Source organism: Rhinopithecus roxellana, chromosome 14 (genome assembly GCF_007565055.1).
Source record: "Rhinopithecus roxellana isolate Shanxi Qingling chromosome 14, ASM756505v1, whole genome shotgun sequence".
NCBI lineage: Eukaryota > Metazoa > Chordata > Mammalia > Primates > Cercopithecidae > Rhinopithecus > Rhinopithecus roxellana.
The window spans coordinates 114,300,994-114,315,744 of NC_044562.1; the positions used below are offsets into that span (position 1 = coordinate 114,300,994).

Below are 14,751 nucleotides of genomic sequence, written 5' to 3' on the forward strand. Positions count from 1 at the left end.
AAATGGTTAAGTTCCTGGACACATAAAACCTCTCAATATTGAAGCAAGAAGAAACAGAAAACCTGGAGAGACCAATAACAAATAATGAGGTAGAATCAGGAATAAAAAGTCTTCCAACAAAGGAAAATCCAGTACTGGATGGCTTCACTACTGAATTCTACTAAACCCTTAAGGAATTAATACCAATTCTTCTAAAACTACTCCAAAAAATTCAAGCACAGGAAATCCTTCCTAATTCATTCTATGAGGCCATCATAACCCTGACAGCAAAACTAGACAAGGACAAAACAGCAACGAAAACTATAGGTCAATATCTCTGATGAATATAGATGCAAAAGTCTTCAACAATGTATTAGTAAGCTGAATGCAAAAAGATAATTCACCATGATCAAGTGGGATTTATCCCAGGGATGCAAGGATGGTTTAACATATGCAAATCAATGAACATCATATAGCACATCAATAGAATGGAGGCCAAAAACTGTAACATCTCAATGGATGCAGGAAAAAATGTGATAAAATCCAACATCCCTTCATGATAGAAACTGTCAATAAATAGGTACAGAAAAAAATCACAACATAGTAAAAGCCATATATGACAAACCCAAAACCGACATCATACTGAATGGGGAAAAACTAAAAGTTTCTCCTGTAAAACTGGAACAATACAAGGATGTTCACTCTCCCCATTCTTACTCAACATAGTACTAGACGTTCAAGCTAAAGCAATTGGAAAGGAGGAAGTCAATTCGTTCCTTTTTGCAGATGACATAATCTTATATATAGAAAAACCTAGAGACTCTACCAAAAAACTCTTAGAATTTCAGTAAAGTTGAAGGCTACAAAATCAATATACAATAACCAGTAATGTTTGTATATACTAACAACAAAGTAGCTGAAAAAAAAAAAATCAAGAAGGCAATCCCATTTATAAGAGCTACCAAAAAATTTGAAGTACTGAGGAATAAATTCAGTCAAGGAGGTGAAAGGTATAGTTTTGTACAAGGAAAACTACAAAGCACTAAAGAAAGAAATTGAGGAGGATGCAAACAAATGAAAAGACACCCATACTCACAGACAGAAAGAATGAATATTGTTAAAATTACTATATTACCAGAAGCAATCTACAGTTTCAATGATATTCCTATCAAAACACCAATGATATTCTTCACAGAGACAGAAAAAAAAAATCCTAAAATTCATATGAAACAACAAAAAATGCCAAATCGCTAAAGCAATCCTGAGCACAAGGAATAAGGCTGGAGTCAAAGTATTACCTAACTTCAAATATACTACAAAGCTGTAGTAACCAAAACAGCATGGTACTGGCATAAGAACAGACATGTAGATCAACAGAGCAGAATAGAGAACCCAGAAATTAATCTGCTTATCAATAGCAAACTGATTTTTACAAAGGCCAAGAACACTCATTAGGGAAATGGCAATTTCTTCAATAAATGGTGCTGAGAAAACTGGATATGCAGAAGAATTAAACTAGATTCCCATCTCTAATCCTACACAAAAATCAATTCATAAAGGATCCAAGACCTCAATGTTATAAAACTACTAGAAGAAAATATAGGGGTAATACTTCAGGACACTAGTCTAGGAAAATATCCTGAGTAAGAACTCCAAATCACAGACAACATAAAAAATAGACAAATCCGATGACATCAAACTCAAAAGCTTCTGCATAGCAAGGGAAACAATCAACAGCGTGAAAAGACAACCTACAGAATACATGAAAACATCTGCAAACTGTTCATCTGATAGGGATTCATATCCAGATTACACAAGGAACTCCAGTATCTCAAGAGCAAAAAAGTGATTTGCTTAAAAAACAGGCAAATTATCTGAACAGACATTTCTGAAAAGACATATATATAGCCAACAAATGCATGAAGAAATGCTTAACATTATTAATCATCAGGGAAATACAAATAGAAACCACAGTGAGGTAACATCTCACCCCAGTTAGGGTGCCTATTTTCAGAAAAACAAAAAATAATAAATGCTGGTGAGGATGCAAAAAAAAGGGAACTTTTATACACCACCGGTGGGAATGTAAACTAGTATAGCCAATATTGAAAACAGTACAAAGGCTCCCCCAAAAACACTACAATTAGAACTACCATATGGTCCAGCAATCACACTACTGAGAATTTATATAAAGGAAAGGAAATCATTAGATCAGAGAGACATCTGCACCCTGTATTTATTGTTGTACTATTCACAATAGCCATGATATGGATCAACCTAGTTGTCCAACAACAGATGAATGGATAAAGAATATGTGTATACACACACAATGGAATACTGTTCAGCCATTAAAAAAAGAAATGAAATCCTGTCATTCACAGCAACATGGATGGAACTGGAAGAAGTTATATTAAATGAAATAAGACAGGAAAAGAAAGTTAAACACTATGCGTTTTTATTCATCTATGGAAGCCAGGGAAAGTAAATACTACAGAAGTCAAAAGTAGAAGAGAGGATAGGGCAGGAAGGGTAGGAGGAAAGGAGGGATAGGGGAGAGATTCAATAACGAATACAAAATTACAGCAAGATAGGAGGAGTAAGTTACAGTGTCGTACTATCATTGTTCTGTAACTATAGGATGACTATAATTAATAATATTTTCCAATAGCTAGAAGGATACTGGATGTTCCCCACACAAATAAATGATAAATGTTTGAGATGACTGATATGCTAATTACTCTGATTTGATCACTATACATTCTATGTACCAAAACATCACTATATATCCCATCAAAGTATATAATTATTATGAGTCAACTTAAAAATAAAGTATAAAAAGGTTAATTACTATTTAAAATGACTATTTTATGAAATAAATGTTTTGAGCTATTTAAGCCAGACTTAGACAACAAGGAAAGATTCTTAGAAAACTGAAATGCAATATCAGATTAGAAGAAGCAAAAGACAGCACTGGCAGTAAAGAAAATCACATTGGCCATATGATAGAATGCTGAGAGGGGGGGAAAAACATGAAAAAGATGGTAGACACAGAAAAATGAAAACAAAGATTTAAGAAATGAATGTTCTAATATTGGATATTCATTTTTTTCTAATCCTAAGAAAACATGAAACAGAATATTCAAAAATAAAAGAATACTATTCTTTAGTGAACAATACCCTCTAAATTTATACTAAAACATATGCAGAATATTAGTGAATTTTATGATCAACTGTTAGACATAGTCAATGAATAATGCAATAAGAGAAGAAAAGGAATAAAAGGTATGGAGATAGGGAAGGAATAATTGAAACTGTCTTTGCTGACAGATAACATAACTGAGTAAAAAATCTCAAAGAAGTGACAAAAAAACTAATGGAACTGAGAAGCGATTATAGCAAGGTTGCAGAAAACAAGGTAATATACAAAAGCCAACTGTTTAGCTATCTACCAGCAATGAAGACTTAGAAAAGGAAATTAGAAACACAGCACTCTTCAAAATAGCACCAAAAAATAATTGAAAAATTAGGTATAAATCTAACAAAACATGTATAATATCTTTATTAAGAAAACTACAAAAAATGACAAAATTCCTAAATACATAGATACTCCATGAACGGGAAGACTTTCCTAATGTGATGTATAAATTCAACACAAAATCCCAGCAATTCAATACAAAGATTCCCAGAATTTTTTGGGTATGTACAAAGTGATTCTAAATAAGGGGAAAAAAGGTCTGCTACACTCAAATATACCACCCTAACTTTATAAGTTTTACATGTCTTCTATGATTTAAAAAAAAAAAAAAAAGTAAAATGTTACAAAATAATGAAATGAAAAGTATTTTCAGTATTATATAAAATAAGAATCATCATATGCCAACAAACACCAGAAATGAACAGCTTTTACCATAGTTTTTCCTGATCCTCGGGGTCCGATAATGAGGACAGAGTTACTCTCTCCATGGAGAGCGGTCCTTTTTAGCAGCTCACTTAAGTGTCTAAAATGATATAAATAGGACAAAATTTTAAAAATGAAGCTGGAATACTTTGTTAGGTTGTAGTTTTTTAAAAGGCATATTTGAATATGCATAGAAATTTCCTCTCTTCTCTCCCTCTGGGCACTTGGCCTAGCTTCTGAATGGTCCTAAATAGAAAAATACAAAAGAAATAGGAGGGTAGTATAGACTCTCTGAAATCTTCAGGTGAAAATGTATCAGATTGAAATATATTGATTTGTATGATCGTGGAGACAATAGTGGCAACACTCAGGACTCTTGGATTCAAATCTCTTTTCCTACTAATATTCTGAACTTTCACTCCATAGTTGGCTGCTAGCTATTAAGGGCAAGATGGTTAGAATTCTCTCCATAGTATTAGATAACAGAAACAAAATAAGATTGAACGTTAAAGTGCTATCGCATTATGGAAATATGTGTATCTGCTCCTGCTTCATGCTATGTGGTGTTTCTATTCACAAAGCAAAATTTTTTACTTCTATAAAAGTGTTTGTTAGGTTTATTTAATATCAAACTTGTTATATAATTTTTGCAAAACCTGGAAGGCATCTGTAAGTTGGTCCATAACAGTCAAAAGGACAGCTAGACTTACTTGTATTGTACTTGCACTCCAAATAGGTTACTATGTGGACTCTGATGACAAAATCTTTCACGTAAAATTCTTTGTACCTGATGAAAATAAAGTGAATAAATATAAAAATATTACACATGCAATAAAAAATGAATACGAAAGCACATTTACAATAGTCAGAATTAGTTATCAATGAATCAATTCAACCATCCCTAAATTCTTATCCTCTAGAGTTATGGCACCATAAGTTAAAAAATTAATGGTGTTCTTATTTATCTCAAGTCCCACAGGAAGAATGAGAATTTAGTTGTGAAGGTTTCAAAAAAGGGAGAATCACTGACTTTAGTTATGTTAGCAACTCAAGGGCTGTTTCAATGCATGTGAACGAGTTCAGAAAAAAATTCTTACAAGGAGCTGTATTTTGAGTTCACCTTAGAACAAGGGCCTTAGACTTAGTCATGAAAAATTATGTCAGATAATCTACCATACTCTTTAAAAAGATGGACCATTAAAGTCATTCCTTTTTAGATCTGCAGCTAATACAAAGGTCTTTCAAGGACAACCGTAGGGTGCTATCTCAGATTTGGCCCCATGAACTGGAATAAAAAGCCTCCAAAAATATTTGCTTCTCCTAGACTGATGGCATGGAACTAATCCTTCATGTACCAAAGAAATAAATCTGAGTTCTTGTTCCATGTACAGAGGCTAAGCAAAGAAAATGATTCACTAGGGACAAAATGATACATACTTGTTCATTATAGAGGAAGTTAAAGAGTAAGGACATTGGCACCAGAAGAGGCTATTATATGAATTTCAAAAGGTTAAGTCTGTTCTAAATTTTAATTTCTTTATCTATAAAATAGGGACAATAACACCTTGTTGCAGGCCTGTTTTAAAGATTAAAAAAGGGGGGCGGCCGCAGTGGCTCACATCTGTAATCCCAACACTTTGGGAGGTCGAGATGGGCGGATCGTTTGAGGGTAGGATTCCAAGACCAGCCTGGCCAACATGGTTGAAATCGCTTCTCTACTAAAAATTCAAAAATTAGCCAGACGTGGCGGATGCCTGTAATACCAGCTACTTGGGAGGCTGAGGCAGGAGAATTGCTTGAACTCAGGAGGCGGAGGTTGCAGTAAGCTGAGATTGCACCACTGCACTCCAGCTGGGGCAACAGAGCAAGACTTGGTCTCAAAAAAAAAAAAAAAAAAAAAAAAAAAAAAAAAAGATTTACAAAGGCAAAAGGCAATTATCTGTAACACAAATAGGCTTTGTACAGGTAATAGCTAATATCTATAAAAATACATAAAAGAACATATATATGTACTCAACTAGTCATAATGTGTATTCCTCTACCTAGATGAGATCAAAAGAAAAAACTCAATCCCTTCCTTAAAAAAACAAAACAAAACAAAACAAAAAACCAAAACTTCATTAAAATCTCTTAGAGGCAGTAATGGGGTGTAAAACATAAGCTAGATAAAGCTGCAGTGACTAGTTAGAAGGTTCACAAATTCCAAAGTGATCTGGCATGGAAGTTAAACAGGTATATACATGTATTGAAATTAATTCAGCTGTACATGGAGGATTCGTGCACTTTACATACAAAGGTACGTAAAGCATATTTCAGTTAAAAATTTTTTTTTTTTAGAAATAGAGTTAAACAACTTCCTTCAAAAAGAAAGCCAAGTCTTATGAAGGAATACCAGTAACATTTAATTTTTATTTAAAAACTACATGTAGTTCAGGTCAAGCTAGATACATACAAACATAAAAATACCATGCTCAAGGACCGGGCACGGTGGCTCAAGCTTGTAGTCCCAGCACTTTGGGAGGCCCGTCTTGGGCGGATCACGAGGTCAGGAGATCGAGGCCATCCTGGCTAATACGGTGAAACCCCGTCTCTACTAAAAAATACAAAAAACTAGCCAGGTGAGGTGGCGGGCGCCTGTAGTCCCAGCTACTCGGGAGGCTGAGGCAGGAGAATGGCGTAAACCCAGGAGGCGGAGCTTGCAGTGAGCTGAGATCCGGCCACTGCACTCTAGCCTGGGCGACAGAGCGAGACTCCGTCTCAAAAAAAAAAAAAAAAAAAAAGAAATACCATGCTCATTTCCCTACTAGAGTATAAGCTTCTTAAGGAAGAGACATACAGACAGATGTTCAGCACTTGGGATACAGTATGCACTTCTGATAATGTTCATTATAAAAACACTCGACAGACGAGGAAAGTTAACGGAACTTCCTCAACTTAATAAAGGGCATCTAAAAAAAATCCTACAGCTAACATCATATATAATAGTGAAAGACTGAATGCTGTCTCTCTAAGATGAAAACAAAGACAAGAATGTCCATTCTTCCCATTCCTATTCAACAATTGTTCAAGCCAGGGCAATTAAGCAAGAAAAGGGGGGAAAAAAAGGCATCTAGATTAGAAAGAAAAAAGTAAAAGCTAGAATTCTGACTACCCAGACTTAATAAGGATAAAATTAAATTATAGTATAAAACACTAATATTAAAAAAAATATGAACTGACAAAAAGGATAGAGAACAATCATAACAACAAGAAAATCTGTTGGTCCACATTTAATTTTTACAGAGTCTGGAAAATTTTGCTTCCAGATGATTGTTCTTACGACCTTGTACTGGTATCTCAAGGTCTTGTACTGACATCTCCTTAAGGTTAGAAAGAGTGATTCTTCCTATACGCTAAGGGGAAAATTCAAGTTAAGAAGATAACTATTTCTCTCAACACTTTTATAGGGTAAAAGGTCTTGAGGTTAATGAAAATACATACTAACCTGTGAAAGGCACTCTGCGTGAATTAAGCTGTTACTCTTTGATTTACGACTGCTCATTTCAACAAATTCAAATCCTTAAAAAAATTGGCATAAATATTATAAACGTAGTGAGTTGAAGAGATAATACCTAAGAATTTACTGTTCTAGAATTAAATACAAGTTTTTAAAAGTAAAAAATGCTCAAACCCTAAGACCCTCAAAATCTTCGATGGCTTCATTTTGCCCAAGTACAGGCTTATTCAACACTCTCATACCATACTTTAGGTACACTTGGTTTTATTGTGTTTTGCAGACAGTGCATTTTTTTTAAGTAAAATGAAGGTTTATAGCAACTCTGTGTCCAACAAGTCGATAGGTACCATTTTTCAAACACCATGTCCCTATTTTGTGTCTGTCAGCATTTTTCAGCAATAAGGTATTTTAAAATTAAGGTATGTACATTTTGTAGACATAATACTACTGCACACTTAATGGACTAGTATACTGTAAATATACATTTTATATGTACTGAGAAAAGTTTTGGGTGATTTCCTTTATTGTGATATTTGCTTCACCACAATGGTCTGGAACTGAACCTGTAATAATACCTCCAGGCCTGTATGTGGTTCTTAACAGCTACTCCTCCCTTTCCATTAAATCTTCTATTCACCTTCCCTTTCTTCCTTTTTCTTTAACTTATATGATTCCTTTATGATTCTCCCACCCATCCATCCCACAGGATCATCCCCTCATAGAAAACCTTCCCTTTCTTGCTCCACTCACCAACCATACACAAATAATCATTACAGACTAGGTGAAATGCCTCTTCTTTAAATACTTATAAGTGCCTGTATTTCTCTTTATTATTTAATTATTTTAAACAAAATTATCTGTTTATTTGCTAGTGTTTCCAAATTGAGATTTTTTATATTCCAAGCATTGTAGCATAATGCCCAAAACAAAGTTGGCAATGAATAAATGGAATGAAAAAAAATTAATGAAAAATGTAAAATTCTTGTAAAATTCTCCTCAAGTTACATACTCATAGACAAATACCTATGACTAAAAGACCTAATTTTCTTAGCACTGATTTCCTATAGGACTACTTTAACAGTTAGACAGTAACAGCTTAAGTAGTGTTTACTTAGGTATCAGGAAATGTTACAAATCATTTGCATTTATCAACTCATTTAATCCTCAAAACTACCCTATGGGATAACTACTATTATAATCCTCTTTCAAGGTTAGAAGACACGGATAGGCTAAGTATGTTGACCAAAATCAAACAGTACGTAAATGGAAGAGCCAGGATTTGGATCCAACCAAGTTAACCACTTTTTTAAAAAAGTGTATTCTGGTCTCATCTAGTCTCCAGAAGGAACACAGCTTTGCTGACACCCTGAATTTTGCCCAGTGAAAGACATTTTGGAACTTTTTTACTGCCAGAACTCATAAAACTCAAGAAAAGCTGACCTATCATCAAATCACCAATGATTAACATTATAATAATGTGAGAATGATGGCAGCAAGATGAAATAGGAGGCCCTTCAGCTTGTATTCCCAAATAGCAACAATAATTTCACAGCCACCCACGGACAAAAGTGTCTTTGTGTTAGCCCTGAGATGCAGGCAGGCATCTGTGAAACCCCAGTGGGGCCCAAGACCTGGGAAAGTCAATTTGAGGGCAGATCTTCATTCACGTGACAGATTCCCCAACTGTGGTCCAGGCTTCAGACTTGGAAAGGGCCCTGCCCTCCTGAGGGCTTAGCTAAAGCCTGGTAGGACCTTGTTACCAGGGGCTGCAGCAGGATATGAACCCTATCTGATGGTGGACTGGACTTTTTCTAGGACATTGGTCTGTACGGGGGATGAAGATATGCAGAGAAAAGACCTGTTACCAGGTGTGTGGATGGTGTGACTTTCTCCGGGAACCTGGGAGGGCTCCTACTGGATCACTGAGTAGATAACCTGAGCAGGCAGTACTGTCATAGTCCACAGCTGAGTGAGGCTGGAACTAAGTCACAGGATTGCTTCAGGGCCTACAGTCAAGACTTAAGTCTTCAGGCCTGTCTAAGGTGTCATGAACCTGCATGCCTCCCTTCAGGTCCTTAGGTTGGCGGGCCTGCTCTCAAGCTGTACTGAGAGGGGCTGGAGCCACTTTTAAGGGGTGTTTCAGGGACTGATGAGGGACCTGGGTCAGGTGGCCTGTTTGCAGGGCTATGGACAGCCCCATCTCCCTCTAGTATGCTGGGTAGGCAGAACTGCTCTCTGACCATAGCTGAGCGGGGCTTATGCCAAGATTCAGGGTTGTTTCAGGACCTGCTGTGGGACTGAAATCTGCCTTCCTGTCCTGAGGACACGGAAGGATGTATCTTCTGACTACATGAGGATTTCTGTGCAGGATTTCTGTAAGACTATGGCTAAGATGTGCTGGATTCCCAATTCAGAGCTTTTTCAGCATATGCTATGGGACAGAGACTGGCAAGTCTGTACTGATGGCACAGACAGGTGAGTCTCCTAGCAGTTCCATGTGCAGGCAGGGTTGCTCTTAGGCTGCAACCAAGAGTGGAAGGAGCTGAGCTTCAGGGCTGTTTCAGGACATAATGTAGGACCAAGTTCAGAAAGCTTGACCCAGGGATTCAGACCGTTTTGTCTTCTTGTGGGTCCTTGAACTGATCTCAGACCACAGCCAAGTTAAAGTGTCTTATCAGGGTCCACAGTTGAGACTGAGGACAGTGGACTTATTTTCTGAGGTACCAGTGTGCATGACCTTTCCTGTGCCTCTTGGTGAATAGTTTCGGTAGCAGGCTAATATCCTTGATGAATATAGGTACAAAAATCCTCAACAAATACTGGCAAATCTAATTCAACAGCACATTAGATCAATTACCATGATCAAGTGGTATTTATCTTTGGGATGCAAAGATGGTTCAACATATGTAAATCTATAAAGTGTGATATAACGCACTAACAGAATGAAGGACAAAAATCATACGACTGACTCAACAGATAAATAAAAAGCTTCTAACAGAATTCAATATTCCTTCAGGAAGAAAACTCTCAATACATTAGGTATAAAAGGAATATACTTCAACACAATAAAGGCCATATATAACAAACTCACAGCTAACATTGCACCCAAAGGTAAAAAGTTGGAAGCTTTCCCTCTAAGATCAAGAACAGGACAAGAATGCCCACCTTGGCGATTTATATTCAATATAGTTCTGCAAATCCTAGCCAAAGGAATTAGATAAGAAAATTAAATAAAAGGCATCCAAGTCAAAAAAGAGAAAGTTAAATGATCTGTTTGTAGATGACATGATTTTATATAGAGAAAATCCTTAAGACTCTACCAAAAAACTGTTAGTACTAATACATACAGTAAAGTGGCAGGATACAAAATCAACATACAAAAATCAGTAAGATTTCTCCACACTAATAACTATTTGAAAAAATTAAAAACCAGTCCTAATTACAATAGCATCAAAAACAAATTAGAAAGAAATGTAACAAAAGAGGTGAAAGGTCTGTCACTGAAAACTATACAATATTGATGAAAGAAAGTGAAGACACAAATAAATGGAAAGATACTCCATGCTCATGGATTGAAAGAATCAATGTTATTAAAATGTCCCTACTACTGGAAGTGAAGGTTCAAAGTAATCTACATCAAAATTCTAATGACATTTTTCATAGAAATAGAAAAAACCCTAAAATTCATATGGACCCACAAAGATATTTAATAGCTAAGACAATCATGAGCAAAAGAACAATGCTGGAGGTATCAGACTACCTGATTTCAATACCTAGTGCAAAATAAAGATAATTCAAAACAACATGGTTCTGGCATAAAAACAAACATATACACCACCAGAATAGAGAGTCGAGAAATAAATCCACACTTTTATGGTCAACTTATGTTCAACAAAAGTGCCAAGAACACACCATGGAGAAAGGACAGTCTCTTCAAGAAATGGTGTTAGGAAAACTGGATATCCACAGGCAGAAGAATGAAATTGGACCCTTATCTCACATCACATACAAAAATCAACTAAAAACGGATTAAAGACAAATGTAAGACCTGAAACACAGGGAAATAAAACACAGGGGAAAAGCTTTTTGACACTGGACTTGGCAAAGATTTTTCTGGATATGACTCCAAAAGCACAAGCAAGAATAATGAAAACGAGACATAAAACTAAAAAGCTTCTACAAAGCAATCAATCAACAGAATGAAGAGATAACCTACAGAATAGGTGAAAATATTCACAAATCTTACATCTGATAACAGGTTAAAATCCAAAATATGTAGTCGGTCCTCATCAGCAGATTCAACCAACTTAAGAGAGAGAAAATTTAGAGGGGGAAAAAATGCAACAATAAAAATTAATACAAATTTAAAAAACAATATATTATAATGGCTATTTACAAAGCACTTACATTGTATTAGAAGTAATCTAGAGATAATTTAAAGAATATGGGATGGTATGTGTAGGTTATATGCAAATACCATGTCAATTTATAGAAGAAACTTGAGCATCTACAGATTTTGGTATCTGAGGGGGGTCCTGGAACCAGTTTCCTGTGGATACAGAGGGATGACTGTATAAGGAACTAAGAAAAAATAGCAAGGAAACAACCCAATTTAAAAAATAGTCAAAAAGATTTCTCACAGGACATAAAAATGTCAAACAGGTATTTGAGAAAATTCTCAGTGTTACTAATTTGCAGGGAAGTACAAACAAAACCACAATGAAATAACATTTCACACCTGCTAGGAAGGCTATTTGTTAAAAAAACACAAAAGATGATGAGTGTTGTTGAGGATTATGAAAAAAAAGGAAACCCTGAAACACGGTTGATAAAAATGTAAACTATTATAATCATTATGGAAAACAGTATGGAGGTTCTTGAAAAAATTAAAAGTCAATCCAGTAATCCCACTCCTGAATATCCATCCATATATACAAAGGAAATGAAATCAATATGTCAAAGATATATCTTCACTCCCATATATACTGCAGCATTATTCACAGCCAAAATACCGAATCAACCTAAGTGTCCATCAATGGATGAAAAGATAAAGAAGACGTGGAATATATACACAATGGAACACTAACTCAGCCTTAAACAAAAAAGAAATCCTGTCATTTGCAACAACATACATGCATCTGGAAGATATTATGTTAGCTGAAATAAGCCAGGCACAGAAAGACAAACACCACAGAATCTAATTTATACAGTAGTCTCTCCTTATCCATGGGAGACGAATTCCAAGGCACCCCTCAGATGCCTGAAATCATGGGATAGTACAAAACTCTCTCTATACTATGTTCTTTTAATCTGATAACCTAGATGGCTACTGAGTGATTAAAGGACACATATTATCAGGGGAACCCGCCCCCAATATTTCAACGTCGGTTCTATTTTCCGTAAATGTTGGCTGGCTGAGAAAGAGTACAAAGAGAGGAATTTTACAGCTGGGCCGCCAGGGGTGACATCACATATTGGTAGGACTATGATGCCCAACTAAGCCTCAAATCAGTAAGCTTTTTATTAAGGGTTTTAAAAGGGGAGGGGGTGTAAGAACAGGCACTAGATCACATGCTTCAAAGGGCAAAAAGGAGAACTACTGACAAGGGTCTATGTTCAGCAGTGCACGTACTGTCTTGATAAACATCTTAAACAACAGAAAACAGGGTTCAAGGGCAGAGAACTGGTCTGACCACAAATTTACCAGGGCGGAGTTTTTCCCCACCCTAACAAGCCTGAGGGTACTACAGGAGACCAGGACGTATTTCAGTCTTAATCTCAACCGCATAAGACAGACACTCCCAGAGCAGCCGTTTATGGACCTCCCCCCAGGAATGCATTCCTTTCCCAGGGTATTAATATTAATATTCCTTGCTAGGAAAATAATTTAGCGATATCTTCCCTACTTGCACATCCATTTATAGGTTCTCTGCAAGAAGGAAAATATGGCTCTTTTTGCCCGACCCCACAGGCAGTCAGACCTTATGGTTGTCTTCCCTAGTTCCCTAAAAATCGCTGTTATTCTATTCTTTTTCAAGGTGCACTGATTTCATATTATTCAAACACACATGTTTTACAATCAATTGGTACAGTTAACACAATTATCACAGTGATCCTGAGGTGATGTACATTGTCAGCTTAAAAAGATAACAGGATTAAGAGATTAAAGTAAAGACAGGCATAAGAAAATATAAAAGTATTATCTGGGAACTGATAAAAGTCCATGAAATTTTCACAATTCATGTTCCTCTGCCACGGCTTCAGTCAGGCCCTTGGTTCAGGGTCCCTGACTTCCTGCAACAACGTAGCATATACAGCATGGATATGCTGGACAAAGAAATTATGTATGTCCCAGGCAAGACGGAGCAGGACACTGCAAGATTTCATCACACTACTCAGAGTGGCATGCAATTTAAAGCTAATAAGTTGTTTACTTCTGAAATTTTCCATTTAATATTTTGGAACCTCAGCTGACCAAAGGTAACTGAAACAATGGAAAGTGAAACTGAGGATAAGAGGGGGACTACAATAGGTGGAACCTCTAACAGGGGAACTCACAGAATGAAAGCAGATTTTAAATTTTCTTGTTACAAAAAAATGGTATGTGAGGTAACAGGTTAATAGGCTTATTTTTGTCATTCTACAATGTATACATATATTAAAACATCATGCTATATACCATAAATGGATAACAATTTTATTCATTAATTAGAAAAAAAATACATACAAAACACATATCAAAAAGCGACTAAGTGGCAGAGCCAGGATTTGAACCCAAATAAGTTATACGCTTATTCAATTGTTACTTATTTAGCCAACTTTTTAAAAAAAGAAGTACAAACACATTTCAATAACCTGAAGGAAGATCAGCCAATATATTTTACATTCACATTTATTAATTTCATATAGTGGCAATTAGAAAGCAAACCATGGTAATGCTGTTTTCTTCTCTAGAAATGTTAACAGGCCCTTAGCTGAGCCAGGCCTTGACAGACAGACCAGCAAGCAAATCTGTGTCCTCCTTAATGTGTAAGCCAGGTAGCTAAGGCCTCAGCCACCAAAGTCCTCTGGCTCCAGGCTTCCTAACTGAAAATTAAATAACAGAGTACTCAATTATTGTCTTGACCCTTAAGCATCTTCTTTCTTAGAAGAAAAGTGGTCTTCTCAGCTGTCTTAGGATACCTTCTAGCAGTCTTTTATGTCTAAAGTTTTATCTTATTCTATTTAAGTTTTTATTTTCCTTAATAACTGTTATGAGAGGGAAAAACCTTTTTAGCTACATTTTATAGTCACAACTCTGGTTTATGATGCTCTTGATTACCTCTCAGCCAAAATCTAAAATCACAAGGAACTATGTGATAATTGTCTCCTAGATTAT

At 35.9% G+C, this 14,751-nt stretch overlaps 1 protein-coding gene across 6 annotated transcripts in view; it reads right to left on the reverse strand.

The window, feature by feature from the left end:
* ORC4 (origin recognition complex subunit 4) overlaps positions 1–14,751 on the reverse strand; it is a 90,044-nt gene that overhangs the window by 35,952 nt on the left and 39,341 nt on the right. For 5 of the 6 annotated variants that reach the window (XR_004053285.1, XR_004053286.1, XM_010354911.2 and 2 more), the window contains exons 2-4: positions 7,362–7,435; positions 4,588–4,664; positions 3,887–3,977 (exon numbers count right to left, since the gene is read on the reverse strand). Coding sequence is in view for 4 of the 6 variants with exons in the window: in XM_010354911.2 (XP_010353213.1) it covers positions 3,887–3,977; positions 4,588–4,664; positions 7,362–7,418 (225 nt within the window). In the remaining 2 variants the exon portion in view is untranslated. The remainder of the gene's footprint in view (positions 1–3,886; positions 3,978–4,587; positions 4,665–7,361; positions 7,436–14,751) is intronic. The other variant, XM_010354913.2, reaches the window with a different exon arrangement.